At 38.7% G+C, this 22421-nt stretch overlaps 1 protein-coding gene across 1 annotated transcript in view; it reads right to left on the bottom strand.

Annotated features, from left to right (window-relative positions):
• Positions 1 to 1007: 1007 nt before the first annotated feature.
• The window catches only part of LOC104482892 (ubiquitin-conjugating enzyme E2 E2), a 214677-nt gene continuing 193263 nt past the window's right edge, over positions 1008 to 22421 (bottom strand). Inside the window, exon 6 of the mRNA XM_086741574.1 lies at positions 1008 to 1773. Within this exon, the coding sequence (XP_086597700.1) occupies positions 1676 to 1773 (98 nt within the window). The 3' untranslated portion in view covers positions 1008 to 1675. The remainder of the gene's footprint in view (positions 1774 to 22421) is intronic.

Genomic DNA, 22421 nt, shown 5'->3' with positions numbered 1-22421 from the left:
CCTACCACAAAGTCAACATTCAGCTTCTCTTTCCACAGAGGACAAGTCACCAGTAGATCCAAGCTGTGCGTCTGTTCAGCTGTCAGCAAATGGCTGAGAGAAAAACAAATCAACCTGGAAATGCTGAGCAGCACAGTGCTTGGCGAAGAGACCCTATGGTGCCACTTTGACTGCTTTAGTTTTCAGGGCGATTGAATTGGGTTGGAGTGTAATGGGATTGGGTCTCACTGTATCTTTATACTGTCCCTACTGTAATACATCTTCTTTAAGATAGGATCTTCTTTAAACATAAGAGGCAAGGAGAAAGGGGAGAGGGCAAGCAAGCGCTGTATATAGCATCTGTAATGTTTAATTATATAAGACAGGGATTTTCCAATATGCCTTGCAACACCAAGAACATTTAGATATCAGCATCACAGTATATATTTTCTAAATCACAACACCCACACATTTCCTTAGCCAAGTAGAAGTTTTCCTTCTATGGCTGCATATCTAAAATTAGCCTGAAGGTCAAATCTGAATAGAAATACCCTTGCCATTGAACGTGCTGAGAATGATTGGTGCAATGGGCTCAATTTTCTCATCGAAAACCTTCATTTATTTTTTTAAATAACAGTTGCTTTTACAATTAAAGAGCGTGGAGAAAGGCAAAATGAGGCCTGCTGTATAAAATCATCATCAATATTCTGCTTTCACTGCAAGACTATTTTTATAGCCAAGTATTTTAAATGTAACAAGATGGATATAGTGAAGCCATAGTATAAAAGACACAGCAAGAGGCTTCAGAATAGCTGAGCTGAGCACCGGCAGGCGAAAGAAAGGCCTGAAAATTTGGAAGATGTTTATATATGAAAGATATACACAATGAAGAAAGAAATTTCTAAGAAATGCATTGCTGAGAAGAAATTAATAGTTTAGGTCTAAATAGTTGCTTAACCTGCAGTTGTATTATGTGAGGACTATGCAGCCTATACTGCACAAACGCAAAAGCATCGCCTTGCAAGAAGTGCATTTATCAGCCACAGTGTTTTATTGAGTGCTTTAATAATACAAGTGTACATCAACTGATCCACAGTCAAAAGTGGCAGGTCCCTAAGAAATTTACAAGCACTTTTTTTTTTTAAGTAAATCAAAATACATATTAATTTGTTCAACGCAATAGCCTTTTGTGTGGGAAACAGAAGGCTAATGATAAACACAGTCTTAGTAATGCACAGTGATTCTTGATTTTAAGCTTTTATACAAAACTTGTTCCCAGTAGCATGCACCCACCATTAAAGACTTCAGTACAAAAAAATAACCCTAAACACTACATTTAAGTAGAAATGAGATATAATTCTGAATTTGTTTGTTTTTCCAAAAACCACATGAAAGAAAAAAACCCCACACATTAATACAAAGCTTTGTGACAAAGCTCTATACTATTACAGATCCAACATTCTTTGCACTGATAACCAAAATTCCCTGTCTACATTTGAGGGAAACAACTTTCAAGTTAACAGAACAAAAAACCCCCAAACAAATAAAAATAAAAATAAAACCAAAAAAGAAAGTAAGGACAACCTTTTGTCACAAAATGGTTCAAAATTTAATAAAAAATAAGAATGAAGGGAAGGGCTATTGATGCACTTAGTGAATGTGCTTGCACAGGTCCAGCAAATCCTAGAGTAGGTTCCTATGTGGCGTATCGCTTGGTCCACTGTCTGGCCATTCTGTCGTGCTCTGCTCTGTTAGTCATATACTGAGTGGCAATACTTCCAACCAGGGGGTCAGCTGAAAAGGAAACACAAACCGTGAAATACTCGTCAGCTTTAGAAGGATGAAAAAGCTATTTTTAGATCCAGATTCATTTAGGTCCCTCAGGTTTAACTGTAAGAACAAGGTGCCTACATATACTATTTCCATTTTGAAAGCCCATGCGGGAAGAAAGGAAGAAGAAGATGGGGAGGAGCTGGCTGGCAATTAGCTATGCATTTCTGGTAAACATAGAATGAAAATAATTTTCTAAAATTCTGCCTCACAAACAAATGTTCCAATAATTTTATTTTGAGCTAAAAGTCGCTTTCCAGTGATAAGAATAAATATATTATGACATTTATTTTTGGCGTTAGACTCCCACAAATATCTATAGTATCACCTAAGAAAAGGATGGGCTCTAATTCTACTATCAGGTTAAATATTTTTTTTTAATACTTTCAGTCTTGAAGCACAAAGAAAGATCAAGGATTAGGGCAGTATGTACTATTTTCACAGTTAATTCTAAACTTTGGGGATTGGTATTTAATTTATGGAATCTTTCTGAGCACTTATAAGGCCGGAATGCTGCATGATTTGGTCTTCAAGCTATTTCTGTATTTCCAAAATGAAGAAACAATCTGAAAACGTATTTTTACATTGATCTGGATCTATAAATTACTTCACAAATAATTAAATAAAACCAATCAGCCCTGTAAGAAAAACAAACCAAGACAAGAGTTTCCCAGAAGTGACTGGAAACTCATCACCATTTTTCTCTTCTCAGTTTAAAGCAGACAAAATGTATAGAGATTTTCCTTTTTATGGGGGGACCCATACTCTTGATATTTCTCCTGCAACGGTAAATTTCCTGAGATTGTATCACCACACCGTGTAAGTTCAGAAGCACTGATACTGTGTTTTTTCCTGACTTAGGACACATGAACATGACTTCTTATTAATGCCATTGCTATCAGCTTTGTAGTTGACTGAAGATGGTGCCATTGAACAAGATGAATCTCGGCTTCCCCAGTACAGTCATAACCTGAGTGTGACGTTTGCATTATTAACCACTGAAATTCCTGGGACTAGATGTCAGGCCTTCCATAAAGTAGAGCAAGTCTGGGCTTTTTTGTTTGTTTGTTTGTTGATTTTAAGAGTTTATGATAAGAGAAATATGTTTGTTGAGGCAAAAATCAATTGATTGGCTTAAACATTACTGAATATTACAGGATAATATCTAATGAAAGAATCTTTTGCTACTTTCAGGAAGAGCCTATGATTTGAATCTTAAGTTTGCACCTACTAAATTAGTAAGGCAAGTTATCATTGTGACTGTGGTGTACTAAGTCCCTGTAGTCTCAGTCCTGCAAATACTTACTGCATATGCTTACCTTTAATATCTGAATATATACAGAGGAGGTCACCGAGACCTTGGCTTTGCTATTTTTACATGCATGAGTGTCAAAGAAGCATATCTGTTCTAAGATCCATTTTAAAAGTTTCAGACTAGAAAGTATATCACCTTTAACTCCTCAGCCAAGGAGAAGAACTATATAGGGGATTACTGGAAGGATTTTGTTCTGTACAAATAGGAGGCTAACAGTCTACAAGTATTTAAGGAATGCAAAGTTGTTCATGGCTGGAATGAGGTTTGAGAAGCACTGCAGGGTAAATGGGGAACCTGGGCAATGGGAAAGGGCAAAATTTCTCTTGGCAAAAAATTTAGAGAGAAGTCACAGGGAAACCTTGACATAGGTAATGTAGCTCAGGATGAGCCTGATAGCACTGGTGCAAATTCCCACACCCTCCTTGGATGTGATACCATTGTGCGAAGAAACAATTTCACAGATCCATGGGGAAATGGAGAGTAAGAGTTGAACTTGAAAGGAATCCTTGGAGTAAAATTTGATAAACATGCTGGTTTTCCTGCTGTTGGGAAAGGTCTTGGCCTATGAGGCATCTAGTTGTGATGGGTTGCAAGAATATAATGGTATTATCATCTGGAATGCGGTAAGTGCTTAATGAGGTTTAGTGCATATTTAAAGCGCTGCCAGTAAGACCTTTATAAAACCTCATGTGAATCAGTGAAAAGTGGTGTGCTGTACTAAAGGTTTACCCAATTCAAATCTGAAAGTCTTTTATGTGCGGGATGAACATTTCTGTGAAAGCGTATCTTCCTCATTGAGAGCTGTAAATTAATTTCCTTGATATACTGAAAGGGTACTCAGGATCATATCATCATCCCCAATCCTGGATGACAGATTACAACATTTGGTTTCCTCGTGTGGGTTTCCATCTATATCTCCTTTTGGGAGCAAGGAAGTATTTCAACAACATACATCTTTGGAAGGATTTGGAAGGTACAGACTCTTCCTCTCACCTCCTCCAAGCATGGGAGGGTGTCTACTTTCTACTACATGGAGTGGGGGAATCAGTGAGAGGAGTTCTTGAGAAGAAAGTGGGGAAATCTGTTGAAATCCAGTAATGTAGTGAGCTGGACTGTTTATTTACCCATATGCTCAAGCCTTTCTCTTTGCAGTGGTGTTTTTTGGAAGTTAGGAAAAGAGTGGAGGTGATGGCCTGCAAGATGTCTGAGGTCTACATAGCTTTTGTTGTAGGTGTGTAAATTCCCACTGAGAGAGTGACCTGTGAACTGACTGTCACATTAGGGTGCTTCCCTCAAGTTGGTCCCTCCCTCCTTCAGTGTCTGCACGTTTGAAGCAGGACTGCAGAAACAAAGAGAGGTCCTTGCCTGCCACAGCATGAGCAAGACCAGCTGCAACCACAGCCAGCTGCCGAGCCGACGCTACCAAAAGGTGCTCTCAGTAATAACAGTAGTAACATTCTTTGCAATTTAGCAGTTTGGCTATACATTTCATTGTTTATAAAAATATAGAATAAAAGAACAAACCCACAGTTTGGTAAAGCCACTTGCTCATTTGAGACTCCAAACTGAAGAAATAGAAAAACAGTTACTGCCAGAGAAGCCCAGCTGTTTCACATCCCTGTCAGAGGGTCTGGGGGTGTGTTGTCATTATACGTAATTGTTTATGAGGACTTTAATAAGGACTCTTCAACAGGTGTTTGAAGAGCTGGCTTATTTTAGCAGTTCCTGTGAAGCCGTAAAACCATCAGGAGGCACAACAGCTTTGTTTGGGAAGTTGGGACAGCTGGCGAGGAGGGAAATTTTAACTTCAGATCAGAGCCATCCAACCAGTGGCAGTCTGGTCAATTCAACACAGCACACTGCATTTGTGCTGGCAGACATAGGGCGGCATGTGAACTCCAGAAATGCAACCGGTCTCTTTCTGCACCTGCATGGAGCCAGGCAGCTTCAGGCCCAAGTCATATTGTCCCCAGTGGAGGAGGGAGCTGACTGGCAGGCCCAAGGAGACAGATCTCTCAGCACATAATGAGTCATGAGTCACCATTGCTACGCAGTTCACAGGGACGGGCCATAAATGGAGATTACAAGATAAATTGACCCACCTTAATTAAAATAATTAAAAGATTTAATTCCCAGCATGCACGAGGCTTGGTTACAGTGACCAAGTCCTACCAAATACCAAATAGTTCCCAGAAGACACAATAGGTCCCATTTACCCCCTAAACTAAGTAGGACATGGCTGAGCCCCACCTGGTTCTCAGCTGGGCTGCACTATTTAAGGAGTATTGCGAAATCTCCATCAGTAGGGCCAAATATGTATTTATAAAACAACTGCTGTGTAAACAGTCTAATTAAGAGATAAAAAGGAATACTACAACTCAAAATTCATAATGGTACTTTTCCCATGTTTCCATTTCTCATGACCATAGAAGTGTTTCTTATTTTCCATTTGTATATATCTGTGGTTTTATTCTTGATGTTAGGAATTTGTTTCTATAACTAGTAAACCACTCTAGCTTTTTCTTTATTTTTCTTTTAAAAGTAGCGTGATTCATCAGCAAATCAGGGTTGATCTCAGAAATTCACTCCAAATGGGCCTGTGTCCAAACAACAACAAAAACCAGGGCCTCAGAATAGAAAGCTATGCCAGAAATGTGTCATCAGAACTACCTACTGAAAGAAATGAAAACAAAACCACAATAAATTAATAATAATTACAGCAAAACTCCTGGCCTGGCAGGAGGTGAGTACGTGGGACCTCTCGGATTACTCGACAGACTGGGCCCAGCTTGAAAGCCAGGGTGGCACCACACATGCACAGCTCCTTCCCTGTGGTGTGGGCAGGCATGGACAACCCAGCCCTCAGGGTGCCAGTGGCCGGAGAAGCCAGGACGAGGCAGAGTGATGGTGCCACCCACCAAAACCAAGGAGCAGCGTTGCGTTTTGCATGGGGAGCATGGGGAGTTGTGCCATGGCACACATTGTCAGCTCACCAGAGAACCTGCTCCAAGTCTGTTGACCTGGAAGTCTTTAAGGTCTCATAATTTACTGTTCCTTCTAGTCCCTGACTCTCACTTCTAGAAATCCACCCTGGGACACCTCTATAACCTATAGCTTATTTAAAGAAAAATTTTTATCTAATACTCGGATTAGTTCCATGTAAAATAGGAACATACCACGAGTTACAGCATCAAATTTAATGCTAGAGGACAGTGTAAGAGCAGTGAAAACCTATTTAAAAAGCACAAAATTAAACAAGCATGGACAGAAGCTAAGCTTACACGGAAAATGTCAATCAGGAGAACTAAAGGATGAAGAAAAGCTTCTGGATGGTTTATAGAAAGACTACAGTTGCTAAATCCCTCTCATCTCACCATATGTAATCCTCATGTTATATCAGAATTCATGAAATTACCCTGTATTTAAATGTAGTTTGGAAAGCTGGGTGAGCTGGAGCTTGTCCCTAGCTTAAAAAGGTTGGATGCGCTGCTCTACAATGCCTTGTCGTCTTCTTTGCAGCCACTTAATATGACTACAAGGAAGAACATTTGTGTCTGATGTCTGTTGTAAGGCTAATCAAATTTACACCCCAATTCTAGGGAGTTAATGCTATTGGGGATTTGGATGAGCTGAGGTTTGGTCATTACAAAATTTCAGCTGTGTTTAATGCTAGTTATACTGCTTTATCATTCAGAAGACAGGCTATAATTCTTCTTTAAAACTACTTTTCCCCCAAATAAATGAAAATATATTGCTATACTGTATTTTTCTCCACTTGTATTTTTACAGCTATTTCTATGTCAGCAAATAGCAATTTCAGAGCAGAATTCATCTCCTGGGCTTTTCAATGCTCTTTTAAAAATACAGCAAACATACTCTAGTGAAATAAAAAATGGAGATGGTATGTTTAATGGCTTGATTTCAATATGCCTTCTCCATCAGCCACACGATATGCAATGAAATTCCAATTGGTAGTGCCAACATGGTTAAAGAGATACACATTTCGACTTAAAATGTACATTATGGGTGTTCGTATGCATTATATATATATTTTTATGAGCATTTATAAAGTGGAATTATATTTCTATTACAGTATTTTACAGTTTTAATAAAGAACAGCTGATGGAGCCAGTTATTACACCATCACAAGTGGGTTCTCAGAAAGATTTCTGGAGCACCTTAAAAACTAAAAGAAACCCACAGCCCTACAAAAATCTCACAGTTTCTTCACCCAAATATTTATAATGTACTTTTTTTTTGGTCCAAGTTTAGATTCAGCTCTGTATCTGGAGGAATTCGGAAGAGCTGGCCTCCAGCCGAAGAAGCAGAATTAAACTGGAAGAATTTCCAGAGGTGAAATGCAACTTGAAAGATATTATTCTGTCTCCTGAGCTATAAACGACTCCCTTCTCATAGCTGTGAGAGGCATTTCATTGAGAAGCTCTATAGAACAACCTGTTCTGAAACATCAGTCACCAAATATTAAATCTGCTCTCCCTTCTTTGGAGACCCTGTGTGAAATGCAGAAAAAACCAAACAAGTAATTTTTTGGTTACTTGGACTTCTGTTATATATTTAGAAGTTTTTGGTTTATGGAATATAAATTTTTTTTAGGCCTGCCTCTCTTTCTAAATATTCTGCTGTGTTGCTTTTTGAATTAAAAAAAAAAGGGAGTGCTTAGGTTTTTGAGCTTTTTTTTAAAGAAAAAATCCAGGTGCTCTGTATGATGTCTATAGGATAGTTGCCTTGGAGTCATCTTTATACAGCAGCACAGGCAGGATTGGTTACTTCGAAGTTAAACCTCTACAAAATAGAAGTTTTAATATTTTTTTTTATATTTTCCATAACCACATTTTGTTTGGTGATTTCAGTGCAAACAGCAGTACAGGACAGTATATTTTGCCATACTAGCTTGCAGTGAAAGCCAAGTTTTCTGAATCTAATTTTTGTGGTTTTTAATATTGCACCAGCCTTTAAGAAATAGGTCCCAAAAGGCACACTAAATAAAAAATTAAGATTGAGGGGAAAAAGCAGAAACTAATAATTCACTGAAACACCAGTTTTCTTAACAGCAAATGCTGACAGCTTGATGTACACCAAAAACATCCGTGAACTTAATTAAAAAAAAAAAAATTGTTTCTCGTGATATTTTATTATGTTGTTTTCCGTGGCATCACAGCTAGTGTTACAAGAAGACTGCTCAGTGAAAACTGCAGACAAAAGCAGACATGCTATAAGAAATATGTCATAGAACAATTTAATACTCGGAGAGGAAGAGATTAAGAGGAGATTAATTGTTTGTGAGTAATTTTATTTATAGTGTCACTTTGCCTCAGGAAGTTTCCATAGTTTGCCACATGTCACCTGTTTTAAACTTAGTGAACTCCTAGAAAACCACGTCAAGGATACTGTGAGTCTCGATGTGGAAAATGAGGTATGTGAAATGCATCATAGTATCCTTCAGTGATTGTACAGCAGCAGCATTGCTCTCTTGCAATCATTAATAATGATGCACAGCTAAGTAGTTCTTTGGAGGCAGAGACAGGTGAAGTGGCACACTGAATTACTCCACTAACCTTTCACCTTTGAAAAGAGTACTCAAAACCAGGGCACAAGTGAAAACGAGTGCAGCGCAGCACTAATCCCTGTTTGTGCGGCAATAAAACTAGCCTCGCGGTTGGAAGCCTGATCAACACACGCGTACAAACTGGAACAACAGAGTGATTCAAGTCAGAACAAAGGGCGGTAGCAGGGCTCTGAATTGCTTTACACACCTCATGAGCTGAACTGCAACTTATTTCTGACTAACTTCACAGTACTAACTATCCATATAGAAAGTATTTATCCATCCGTGAGACTCTTTGAAAACTGTACAGAAAAATGATTAAGTGGTCAATAAACACTGTATAAAAAAAAAAAGAACAAAATTTTTATTGTTTCAGTAAAGAAAAAAGGTAATCGTTAGAGGAGAAAGGACCAAATTCTAGAAAGGTATGTCTACTAGGAAAGAAGTCAGTGAAGTTAACATCCATTTTAGCAATTAGTTTACAGCAGAAATCATATGATACGGAGCATAAGGAACTCTGATTCTCATTTAAGGAACTAGTTTTGCAGATTTGGTTGGTCACATCTCAACACTCAATAGAAAAATTCTAATATATATAGGCTACATCAGTGTGCTAAAACATCAAAATATGCCTGCTGAAATTGCGTCATTAGGGTGGCTACCATGGTTGACATGGCTTTGTCAAAGTGGACAATCATATGACCTTCACGGGTTGTTCCCACCAAAATAAAATAAGAAGCAATGTAGTAAGATACCCCTTGACCTAGTTTTCTTAGCTACCAGGTGATCAAATGTGTTGGCATCACAAAAAAACAAAGGTTGATTTTGTTATGTCACTTCTCAGTTTCAGATAAAACCCTGGATCGTCTTTCCAGGTATAACAAAGGAAATAAGGAAATACATAAGAACTTGAGACACAATCTTTGGAAATAGATCTGAATGTTTAAACTAACCACCTCTGCATTTAGAGAACTAAGCAAAAACTGTGCTATACACTGTAGCTTGGAGACCGTGCAACTTAAAAGCCTAACTTTGCCAAAAGTTTTTGTCCTCACATAGGAAAGCTGACCTAGTGGTCCTTGTGCTAATGCAGGGCTAAAGGAGACTTACAGTTTTGCACCAGCTTCCTATGAAGTTGTGCTCACCCGTACAACTCATAGTCCTGGTCGCTCAGTCACCCAGTCCTTGGCTACCTCTCTAGCTAAACACCTGAAGTCCTTCTCCTGGGAGAAATCAGAGTAGGTGCAGGAGGAGTAAGACAGGGTGAGATAAAGCACAGAAGACCCTGAGGTTTAGTTCTGTTGTATAGCCAAAGTGTAGCCAGGTGGCATGTCTAGGCTGGTAGGCAGGGAAGCGGTCAGGTCATACCGCTCACAAGACGTGAAACTGCAGAGTGCTTCTTGGTCTTCATGGTTTGCAAGAAGTCATGATGACTTCAAGAAAGTTAAGTGGTCTTACAGTGCTGCCTTAGTTTCCCATCTGTAAAACTGGAGTAATGTTTCTCCATCACCCAGAATATTCTGAGAATAAACATGATAAAAATTGTGAGGAATCTGGATACTGTGGTAAATGTGGCTGTATAGATGTGTTTTGTAAAGCACTTGATATCCATGACTTGACTCTCAATTTTGAGCTCTGTAGAATCATCAGAAACACATTTGACTTCTGCTACTTTGTACGATGATTAAAGTTAAACAAATATTAAGGCATGTGTGATTTGATTCCAATGTCCAAACTGTTCTCTGGAGAAAAATGTTGCCCATCTTAAAAAAATAAAAGAACTCTGCAAATCCATTTTAGAAAACATCCATTTACTAAAATAGCCATTTTGATACATGGAAGGAGAAATTCATTCCTCTCTCCAGACTTGCATTTGATTGCTGTCAGGCTACCTACCACAGATCTGTGTGAAATATGAAGCTGCCTAAGAAAAAGATGTTTCAGAAATGAGGAGTATTATCCGGCCCAATTTTATTAACATGGCTTTTAAAGGAAAGCATTGGCAGTGATTCATCTCTGTATCTTGCCAAGGGAAATCATTCTTGTTTAAAGAGCAAGGGTTTTTTGCAGTCTTCAGTTTTTAGCAGGATTTCTATAAACTTCACTGTCTGACTGGGAGTTTAGCTGAGGCAATCATGGATCAGCGAGGCACAGTGTACTGATCTTGAAGAGTTGTTTTTAATTAAGGAAGAACATGCACCTATTAGAAGTGCCAACATGCTGGAACAATTAAAGTTCTGAAATACATACTTCACTTTGATGCTTGGATGCATCTCAAAATTAAAAGTACAGATACATTAGCAATGTATCTGTTCATAATAATGAACTCAATTGAGAAACAGTAATTATTATTAGAAAAAAATAATAAAAAGGTGTTAGTAAATAAGAACTTGATATGAAAGACATTACATGGCACACGACTTGAGAAAATTTGCAGAAAAAGTTACAGCAATATACTTTTACCTTGTGGAAGATGACTGTCAGTGGATATTAAGAAAACCACAGCACTCGGATCTCAAAACGCTGTCAAGCAAGCAAAATGCTAAGATCCATAATGTAACTGGCAAGTATCCATAGGGTCAGAACTATATTTTCAGAAAAAAAAATGTGGATATTTTTTTTTGTCCAAAGATTTACTAAGGGAGGGATAGCTATTCTATGGGAATTCAAGTGTGTTTAGCATTTCTTTCATTTAAAGAAAAAAGAAGCATTTTTTTCTGTATTTCTCTCTTCTCAGTTCCCACTAATCATCATCTCCAGGCAAAGGAGTGACCTATGGGTCTGACACATCCCAAATGAACAGTTTAATCCCAAAGCAACTGGGTGTAAAGGCATTCCCTGTGACCACGCTTTGTGCAGACATCCTATAATCACATATACCAAGGGTAGATTACTCTGAAAGAAAACCAGAAGGTCCTATAGGATCCACTTACCATGTGGATTCTCAGGGGACAGAGAGGGGAAGAAGTGTTACTGCATGGTCTGGTCTTTGGTGACATTTAGATACTGAGAGAAAAATGAGTCCTGAAGGCATCTTCATTTTTAGCAGAAGGGTTTGTATGCAAGCAATACCAAAATCTTCAACTTAAACACATCAGGATCATTTTCGATCAGATACAGGAGTTGTCTGAATCCTGCTCTTAAATTTATCCTTTTGTTCCTTTATTGCAATTAATCCTTAGAGTAACTAGAAAAGCCATATGTTATGAATGCTGCTTATTTTGGTTTAATCTGATTTTCTCCTTCTTGTCCTATTAAATCTCATTATTAATTTGACACATTTAAATCCAAAACTGTTTTTAGGAATCCCATACAAAATGTCAAAAGAATACAAGAGGCTTTTATTTACAAAAGGGGGATCTGTTGAAGAATTTTACGCCTGCTAAAGACCAAACGGACTCTTTTTCATAGGCCAGGGCCTGAAATCCCTTGGCAAGCTGAACATCCCTTGGAACAGGAATAGGAACTTAGGTGCGCCTTGTATTAACACAGCTCTTACTGCTACCCAATAATAACCTAAAATATAGCCAGGCCTCTCCATTCCCTCTCTGTACTTCCCTTTCTCCCAGGGAACACGTGGAAGGAAGTCACAGGCTGTGTCTGGCGCAGATGTGTTGAAGTTTATGTCTGCATCAAGAGGCAGTGGAAGGAAAATGCCTGGAAATTTACAGAATTTATAGAATTATAGAATGGTTGGGGTTGGAAGGGACCTTCAAAAGTCATCTAGTCAACCCCCCTGCAAGGAGCAGGGACATCTTTCACTAGATCAGGTTGCTCAGAGCCTCATCCAGCCTGGCCTTGAACGTTTCCAGGGATGGGGCATCCACCACCTCTCTGGGCAACCTGTGCCAGTGTTCTACAACTCGTATTGTAAAAAATTTTTTCCTAATATCTAATCTAAATCTGCCTCCCTCTATTTTGAAACTGTTACCCCTACTCCTGTCACAACAGGCCCTACTGAACAGTCTCTCCCTGGATTTTTGTCGGCACGGCCAAGATGCACCCTTTGATGGGGCTGGCTTCTTTGGGCTTTTCTGAACTGCCAGTATGGGTCGTTTGAGCCCTGTTGTGCGATCGCATGTTGGGACTGGGCCTTACATTGCTATCTGTATCTGCTGTTCATACTATCCTGGAGAAGGCGTCCCAAAATGTTACTGCACTGTAAGTGCAGGAAATAGGTGCCATCTCAGTTGAGTATGGGACAGGGACCTCTGAAGTCAGTCTCATTGCTAACATGTACACTTGACAGGTTTCTGACAGTCCAGAGTGGTGAACTCTGATCCCTCAGGTGCTGCAGCATTTGCAGCAATACTCCCCTACCAAAAGAGGCATCCAAGGAAGATGCTTGTACCAACACACAGTAGCTGAAGAAAGTATAAAAACCAAGGTGCCATCATCCTGCCCTGAATATCGGTACAGACCAGTTATGGCAGTATTTGTGGAGGCTGATCACTGAGGTGACGGGGAAAATTACACGAAGAGAACAGGGTGGTGGAAGCTCTGGCAGTGACTGAGGTATCAGCAGGTGAGTGAGAAAATAGCCTCATTTTAGTAACCAAATGGACTATCCACTTCTAAATTAATTTCAGAACATGAATATAATTAGGCTTAATTATGAACAGGTTCTAATAGGCCTAGAAGGAAAACCAGGTTAAACAAAATAATTAACATTCATCATGTAGGCAGGTTTAGCTCCTGGATTAGTTGCAATGAAGTTACATGGCAATGCTGAATAAAGATTGAATTTATGATATTGAGGGTGACAATTTCATATTTAGTAACAGATAAAATGACTTTATTTGGAAATTCTATCCTTCCTGTGTGAGGGGTCACATTGATTCCATTGTCACGCCTGACTAAATGATAGTCACTTTGCCAAATGCTTTCGGGTGTTGGCATAAAAAGTCCTAAGACTGAGCCATAGAAATAAAACTATACAAGGTAGAGATTGAAAAGACATGGAAGGTCATGAAGGCATTCCTTCTGCTAGTATAATACTGTGTCTTACCGTAACTTCTACTTTCATGCCACTTTATCTAATTGGTACTCTAAAGACTGAAACAATGAGGATTCTAGCCCTTGAGAATTTTCCAAAATCTAATTCATCTTAAAGTTGCAAATGCCTCACTTCATAGGAGGGCCTTTTTCTAAGCCTTTTACAGATGGAAAATTCTACAAATAGTTTACTAATCAGAGCTCTATTTCTGTATCCCATATGAATGTGAAAGGCTACAGTACAGCCCATCCTTACATTTGGGACAATTACACCATATATTTTGCTATTTAAGTAACTGCCTGCTACTCCAGTTAATGCACCTGAACTTAATTTGCTGTGAAATAGGGATTCTGAAACACATATTGCATATAATTTGTTTTATTTGTTGCCCTTGATAAATCTACAAAACTAAAAAACAAACAACGGTTTCCCTCTCCCCTGCTGAATAATGTACAAAATTAGCCATGCAAAATAAAAGAGACGTCTTGCAGAAATGTAAATCATCTCTGAAGGCAGAAACTGAGCAGCTCAGGAATACTAATTTCTGAAATCTTACTCAAGAAACTGAGAGACCAAATGATTTAACATTTGGTTACATAACCATACTTATATCCAGGATTATAAATTTTGCTTTTCAGGACTGACTCTACATTCTTGTTGTGAATCTGTTAGGAAGTCAAATGTAGCAGGCTTCTTTTCAGGAGCTTAAAGAATGTGGAGCAGTGTGATTTCTATGGTGAAACAAGAATAACTGTATTTTAAGAACAGGAAGAAGCATCCTCAAAAATAGTTGTGCTAATCAGGGTCCTAAAGATGGTTCATAGGCAGTTAGAAACACATGGCAAGAAATTTGAAAATCTGTCCTTGCCTTCATGTTAAAAAAGGTAGACGGGAAAAAAAACCCAAACCAAAAACCCTACTTAGTGAAATGCAACAAAGTCTAAATGAAAAATTTGGGGTACAAAAATTCAGTGAGACTGATGCCAGTTTATTCCAGTTGAGACTTAAGTTATTTGTACTAACTGGGAATAATAAATATTAGATTAAATTATTATAAAAATAGAGAAGTAAGTGTAGGTATACAAGTAAAATGTGATGTTTAAATTTATTGATTTAATATTTTTAATTATTTTTCACTTAAATATATACAGTGCTATTAGTGAGAAAATACATCCATTAGAATTGATTAAGCCCAGAAGTGTTGTATCTACTTTGTTCAAAAGATTCCAATGTAATTAAGGACATGTCTGTATTGGCTAGGCAAAACTTGCATGAAACAAAGAAAACACATGTAATGACTATAAATTATCACAGTGTATTTTGAAAGAAAAGGCTGTTTCCTTTGTATCTTGGAATTCATTCAAATTAAGCTAGGATTCTATATTTTATACATGAGAAATAACTAATAGCCTTATTTAAATACTTTACATTTTTAAACATTTAACATTGCTGACTTATTCTGGTCTCGGTTCACATAAAGATTTATTATGTGTATGCACTAAATTACCTGTCTTCTCTCTGAGGTAATGGCCATAGGAAACCTTCACTGGTACTATTTTTAATTACACATGTTTATTGGAAGGAAAATGAATTGTAACCTTTTGTATTTGTAGCATCCATCACTCGTGTTTTCCCAAGTACTTTTAATTTAATGATGGTTAAGGTAAAGTTCATAGAAACCCCATATTTCTTGAGCAGAAGTGCACAAACTTTTAAAACCCCTGTATATTTATTTATCATGTAGCTTTTATAAGGTTAATGTAAAAAAAAAATCAAAATGCCAGGTGTATTTTTTCCAGCTTTACTTCCATTTGTGATAAGACTAAATTTTGTATGTTCTAGAAGCCCCTTCTAAGGAATAATAAAAATTAGGAACAGTTAACGGTAGTGACAAGACTTTTTTCTCTCATGATTGCCAACTACATCCCTTTACATTTATTTCTTGACACAGATGTACAAAGCCTCTTTACTGATTTGAGTTTTAGTCAATCTCTAATTTAATCAGATGCCATTTAACAAACTGATGGTTGGGTGCTCTGAAGTTCAAATTTTCTCACCTCGTCTTAAACAAAAAAAACCAAGGAGTAGAAAACTTATTGAAAAGGACAAGAAATCATTAGCAGAATGGTCAAACCTTTCTCATTTAAGGTATGGTTGAAATCTAAGCTTATTTCTTCTGAAAAAAAAAAGACAAAATAAGATGTGACATGTAATTTTGTAAAGAAGATTATGAAAACAAGTGGTCTTGCTTTTCTTTTCCATAGTAAAAAAAGTACACAAACAAAACTCCAACACATTTAGCAAAAGTTAAAGGGAAGTAGGTGCTTCATACACCAAACAGTTAAACACATCCAACAATATAGTGTAGCAAAATTAGAAGGTAATTTAGGAAAAATTAAAAAAAGAATTAGAAAACACACTAGTCATGGCACCACAGTTATCATTGCAAAGGCTATTACTGCTCATGCTTCAACACATAATCTGATCGTTAGCTGTGGTTGTGACGGGATTTCCTTTCCAGTACATTACTGTATGAGCAAAGTGGTTTGAGGGAATTTTTCAGTTTTCACTAAGCAATGAGCAGTTACAGACAACATACCTCACTGAACTGAGTAGTACTGGTTTTCTGCTACAGAATGGCTACACTCCTTCTTCTAGTGATTATTCTTTGTAGAGTTACAGATACATCAGATAAAAAAAGAATAGTATAAGGGCATGTGTGACTGGTATCTGGAGCTGCAGCTAGTGACTGCTTTATGCACTGGATACCAAAAAATTTGGATTGCACATTTTATTTTTAAAAAGTAATCTCTACCATTCACTTTCTAGACTACATAAACCCACCAATTTTCTTACGTAAATACCTCCAGACACTTTTCAGAGAAAAAATGATTTAAACAGACTGTAGACTCTGAAACCATAATGGGGGGTTTAAAACTAGATATTTCTAAACAATCTTACTTCTATAGTTGTTTAATCTTTTTAATGATGTCTTGTGAACTTTGAATAGTCTAAATTTAAACACATGAAAAGCCTCTATGCTCACGAACAATGCTCTTCTACTCATAAGGTATTGTCAATGTGCAACCAAAAAGAGCAAAGGTTTAGGCCAACATAAATACTAATCCCAATCCAAGCCTCCTCCCCCTGCACACATAATTAGGAGATATTCCAAGACATATTTTCCTGAGAACTACTAAAGGGATGACAGTTCACAAATGTTTTTCCTGCTGTTATAATAATCCCCAGTCATGGGTTCATGTTGAGGGGACGTAGTCAACTGATAAGAACAAAATCCTGTAACAGTTTCATCAGCTCTTTATGGCAAAGAAAATGAATTCTCTTTCAATGCTTATCTATCTGTAATTTTCATAATCTGCTGCTGCATTGCTTGCATTTACATATGTTTAATTTCATGTTTCTAGATCACGTCCAGAGAGTTTAAGACATATAGGTGTATGTGTCTGCAAATATTTAAAGACCAAATGTATAGAAAGTCTTCCTGGCAGTGCAGAGAGACTTCTAGTGGGACTTTGGATGCCTAAATCCCATGGGAAGTACCAAAAACCCTGCCAGCTGTCTGCTGGCATGTTTAGATGCCAATTTAACATATTGGTACTGTGTGTCCAGCTCAGAATATGAGAAACTGTGATTAAAACTACAGAACAGCAATTAGTATAGTACACATACTATGGTAGGGTACAGATAGTATAGTCGAGTATCTTTTAAAAGGAGTAGACTATAAGAAACGATCAGTCCAAATATAGACATATTACTTCAATAAATATATAGTATGTTCCGCAGAACTGGCAGGGGAACATACAGTATTTAAAGATAAATAGGTACTTTCTGGCCAAAAGAACTCCTTGCAATTGATGGGATTGTTTTGCTCATATGAATGAGTTGATGGTGACGGGTTTTTCCCAAGGCAATCCTGCCCTTGACCATGTCATTCTGCATTCACTGAGAGCAGAACAAAACCCATCAGTTTTGTGCTGCATTTTCCTTTTGTGAACCTTTTGGACAACTTATTATGATGGCCTTTAGGAAAAATAGCCACATGCACCCATCCACTCTGCTCCCAGTCCAGCAGCACCAAGATAGCGAGCAACCACACACTACATTTTGCATTTGCTAGCAAAAGGCTTTGGAGCGAGCTCATTTCATCTGGAGACAACCCAAGGCAGAGATTCTAAAAGGGACAGAAAGGTTATGTTGCAACTTAGAAAAAAACCAAAAAACATTACTACGTGAATTGATTCCTTGCCACTCTAACTTTTGTTTACTGTCTCTTACTTGTTGCCATGCTTGAGTGACACGGCACAGAATATTTTCCTGCTCCAGATACAAAGAGAGCATTTTCCATTGTGCTGAAACAGCCCAGAAACCTCCTCGTTTCCTGACAGCACAGTATACAAACTCTGAAGAAAAGGGAAAACAGCTCCAAGCTAAAGAATATAAATAATCTCAGACAACAGAGCAATTTCATTGTTTACATGACCCTCTGCTGTGTACAAAAAGGATATATGGCAAAACGAGATTATTTTTGTTGTATGTCTGATAGTACTGTGCTGTGACTCTGCAGCACCTGGTAGCCTGTGGGTGCCAGAGAAGACTCAAAGTAGCAGCATTTAGCCAGCCTCAAAAAAATTGGACAGATTAAATACTGTTTTGCCAACTTCTAAGCATTTCAGTCATTTTCCAGAATATTAATCATATTTGACAAATCTATTCAAATATGTTCTGGATTATGACAGAAGCAGTATTTATGATTTTCCTGTCCTTTCTATATGCCTTAAGAAAAATGTTCTAAAAGGAAACAAAATTTCATTACAAACTGGTACAGAATATATTTGGGCACAGGAAAGACTAGGAGTCCTTTTTGATAAACTAAACAAAACTGTTAAGCTGCTAAACAGGAAGGAGAAAAATCAGGCTGGATTCTGACGCAAAGTTTTTTGATAGGAGCAAGATGTGCAGATTACGGCTTTAAGGAAAAAAATTACAAGAATGAGGAAAATGAGAAGTGGCTCATTCCTTGAACTTGCTGTCATCCAGAGTTTCTAAATTCACTTCACAAGTGAGGGTGAGGGGAAAAGAAGGAATGATAATTGGGAAGTCTAAAAAATTGCAGGAGGAACATCTGATATGAACCAGCACTGACAGAAAGCAGCCCAGCCTCTGCTACGGAGAAGCTCCGGATGAGGAGCAACATCATACATGCTTCTTGTTAGACAGAGATCTATAGAAGAACAGAGAGAAAGAAAGATACATCCAGTCTGCTGAGTGGCGAGGGGCACGGACCTGTTCTTCATTACCCAGGGCTGGGTAGCTATTTTAAAGTTCAAACATGGAAGCCAAACAGCAGAGTTGCGGCCACAAGTCAGCCAAACCCTCACTCAGAGCCAAATGCTCCAGTGTGGAACGGATTTTATTTTTACAGCTATGTTACATTTTCCATTATTAAGCTGCCTTAAATTTATTTTTAAACTTTTTTTTTTTTTTGGACAGGCTAGTGCTTTCAGATCTCACAGTAATTCTGAAAATAGATCTTTTTTATTGATACAGTGGACATCTATTAGTGAATTTAAATCCATGCCAGTATGGCTGGAGCTTATCGGCTGAAAAAACAGAGCTATTCCTGTGGAACCTAATGCGTTGACATACGCTCGCTTTGCAAGTGGATGTGGCAATTTTGGATGTTAATGCCCCTGTATTGCAGATGATCACTCCAGTGCCAAGTCAGGATAATGGAGCATGTCAGTGGGTGTCACGTTGAAGGCTGGCAGCCTGGCTCCATCTTCCAGCAGGAGATGAGCTTTCCTGAGAAGGTTCAAATGAACCTACTTCCCTTTGCCTGGCGGGGCTGCAGAAGACAATTCCATGCAGGAGCTCCTGGCAGTGCGGCAAGGAACTTCCTTACATGGCCTATCTATATTTACCTGCCAATATATTGCACTAATTGGTAGAGATTAAGGAATTGCTACAAACAAGCATTTGGATGAAGCTTAGATTTCCCAAATACTAATGCAAATGCAAAATATAGATGTTGTGGAGGAAAACTAACTTCATCCCTGCCAAAACCAGGACAATGGAGATGTTAAAAACTTTCTAAACACCAGATCTATTCACGTTGCACTTGCGCCTGTACCCTGGGGCCTCCTGCTAGGTGTGCAGGTACGCACCCCAGCTGGAGCGATTCCGACAGCGAGCTTTGGGGAAGGCTGCTGAAGGCAAACCTGCAGAGGGATGGGGCAGTGTGATTGCACCAACTTCCCTCCAAAAGTGTACACCACTGCCTGAAAGGGAAACGGGCTGAGAAATTGAGGCAGTATGCTAATTCAGTTCTTCCCCTCGCATGCTGTCTGACTTAAATCTCCCCAGCTACTCCTATTTCTCAAAGGTCCTAGAAACAGACAGCAGCAATTCTAGCAGCTTTGTAGCAGGGCAAATACCGTTCAGGCTTTTAAGGCTTTTATGCTTATGTTGAGAACTCACTCTCCAAAGTGCTGTTTCAGATCCCATTGAGGATCAAAGATATGCATTAAATTACACTATTGAATACTTTCCTGCAAAGGATGACAGAACTGGGATTGTATACTCTCAGCAGTAAGAGTATAGAACCTTACAAATCTTTAGGAAAATTACAAGGGAAAAAAAAAAAGAAAAAGGAAAAAGAATATCGTAATAACGGCATCCCATCTCTGAAGTTTCCTAAATGCCAGCACCCTCATGCAGGTGCAGGTAAGGCTGTTAATATTTTTTTGGCAGAAAATTTAGGCAAACTTAAATCATGCCAAACCACATGGATAACTTGTAATTGCAATAGAAAACCAACAATACTATGTTACTCCAAGTTGCCAGTTATACCTACTCTGTGATGAAAACAATGAAGTTTCTGGGGAAGATAAAGGGAAAGCATAAGGATGACTCATGCAAAGAAAGCTTGAAAGCATGTCTCATGTCCCTTAGTGAGACAAATAAAGATCCTCACAATCTTGGGATCTTGTTTGACTTTGTTTATCTATGCTTAGATGAATGTAAGTCATTAAAATGCACAGCCACGTTAGTTAATGTGGGTTAACAAAGTATGAAACCAGCCAGTAAATTCATGATTCATGGAAGTACTTGTAAAACACCAGCATATATATTTCTAACTGAGGTACATTATATTTGAAAACCACAATACGTGTTGCAGTTTTTTTAACAGAAGCAGTCTACTTTTCAGACGTGCTGAGCAACTACAACTTCTATAAAAATTGATGAGGCTCACATCAAAGTAATGTAGCGGTATCTGTCCAACTCATTTACTCTTAGAAGTACATTTACTGTGAGGACATGTACACTTCAATCCCAAACTGCATTAATACCAAACTTTACATGTAGTGCTGCACAAACTGTCTCACACTCGCTGGTGGGTTTAAAGGATAACAAGAGACAAGCAGCTTTACGCTGCTAATATAATGTGCCACTGAAGTATCTGAGAGCACAGTCAGATCAACTAAGCTGGCCACTGCTCACCGAGGTGAAGTTGTTACTGCTGTCAGTTGATTGCTGGCATTTCCTTTGCGAGAGGTTAAGGTCCTTTTGTAGCAAAAGCTTTTTCTTTCTTTTGCTCTCTTTTCCTTCCTTTTCTTTCCCCCCCCTTTTCCTTTTTTCCTTTCCTCTTTTCCTTTTCCTTTCTCCATCATTTCACTAAATTGGGTTAGAAAGTAGACAAACAGTAAAAATCACAGGGCTCAGAAAAAAACCCAAACCTTTGACAGGGCTGCCAGTGAGATAGGGGCATCCAACGGGGAGCAGTAAAGATTTCAAACTAGATGATGGTGATGATGAGCAGGTTAGCCTGTCTAGTTGTGCTTTAGTGCTTTATGCCCTGATGAACTCCATATGAGTCAGGCACGTTGAGGGAGGATGGAGGGGCAGGAGGGGGCTGCGAGGATGAGCAGGGGAATGGAAAGCCTGTCTTATGGAAGGAAACTAACAGACACAGGTCTGGGTGGTGTGCAGCAAATCAAGACCAGGAGGAAAGAGGATGGTTCTTCATTAATACAATGGGATGACAAAAGGAAAAGCTGTTACTTAAGCTATATGATAAGAGTTGCTTAGAAACAAGTGGGTATAAAATTCCCATGCATCAGTTCAGGCTAGAAATCAGGCAATGGCTTCTGAAAAGCAAAGCAAGCGAGGCTCTGTAGAGCCCCTCAGCAGTTTTTTAGGTTTCAGCATCCAGCCAAGTACTCAGCCTAACCAGGCACATTTGTGGGAAAGCAACGCTGTGGCTGCTTCGCGTCTCAGGCTGCCCCTGTTGTCCTCTGCTTGCACTACTGTGCACATCTGCATCGCAGGAGCAGCACCGAAGCATTCGGGTAGGGAATGCCAATGGTACGAGTGAGGGATAAAATTCCCACTGGTCATGGAACTTGTGTGTGGAAAAAATGGTAAGGAGCTTGATGTAGAGGATGACACCAGAAGTGAAGAGGCTGGTGTGAGGGTGATGGAGCAGGTTTTGTTCTGATGTCCCTATCAAGGCTTAGCCGTGTGTTATTAAGCAGACGTGATTTTACATTAGAGTGTTCAGACATCAGGAATAATCAGAGCAGCCAAGTTCAGACTTTGAATGTGTGAAAAAGGAGGCCACGTGAAGAAAAAAGTTCCAGCACTGTCTCATCGGCGTTTCCATTTATTTTCTCTGAAGCATTTGAAAATAAGAATTTTCCTGGGGCTCAAGAACC

The sequence above is a fragment of the Chlamydotis macqueenii genome, chromosome 2 (genome assembly GCF_036417535.1).
Source record: "Chlamydotis macqueenii isolate bChlMac1 chromosome 2, bChlMac1.mat, whole genome shotgun sequence".
Lineage (NCBI taxonomy): Eukaryota > Metazoa > Chordata > Aves > Otidiformes > Otididae > Chlamydotis > Chlamydotis macqueenii.
This window is presented reverse-complemented; position numbering and strand designations above follow the sequence as displayed.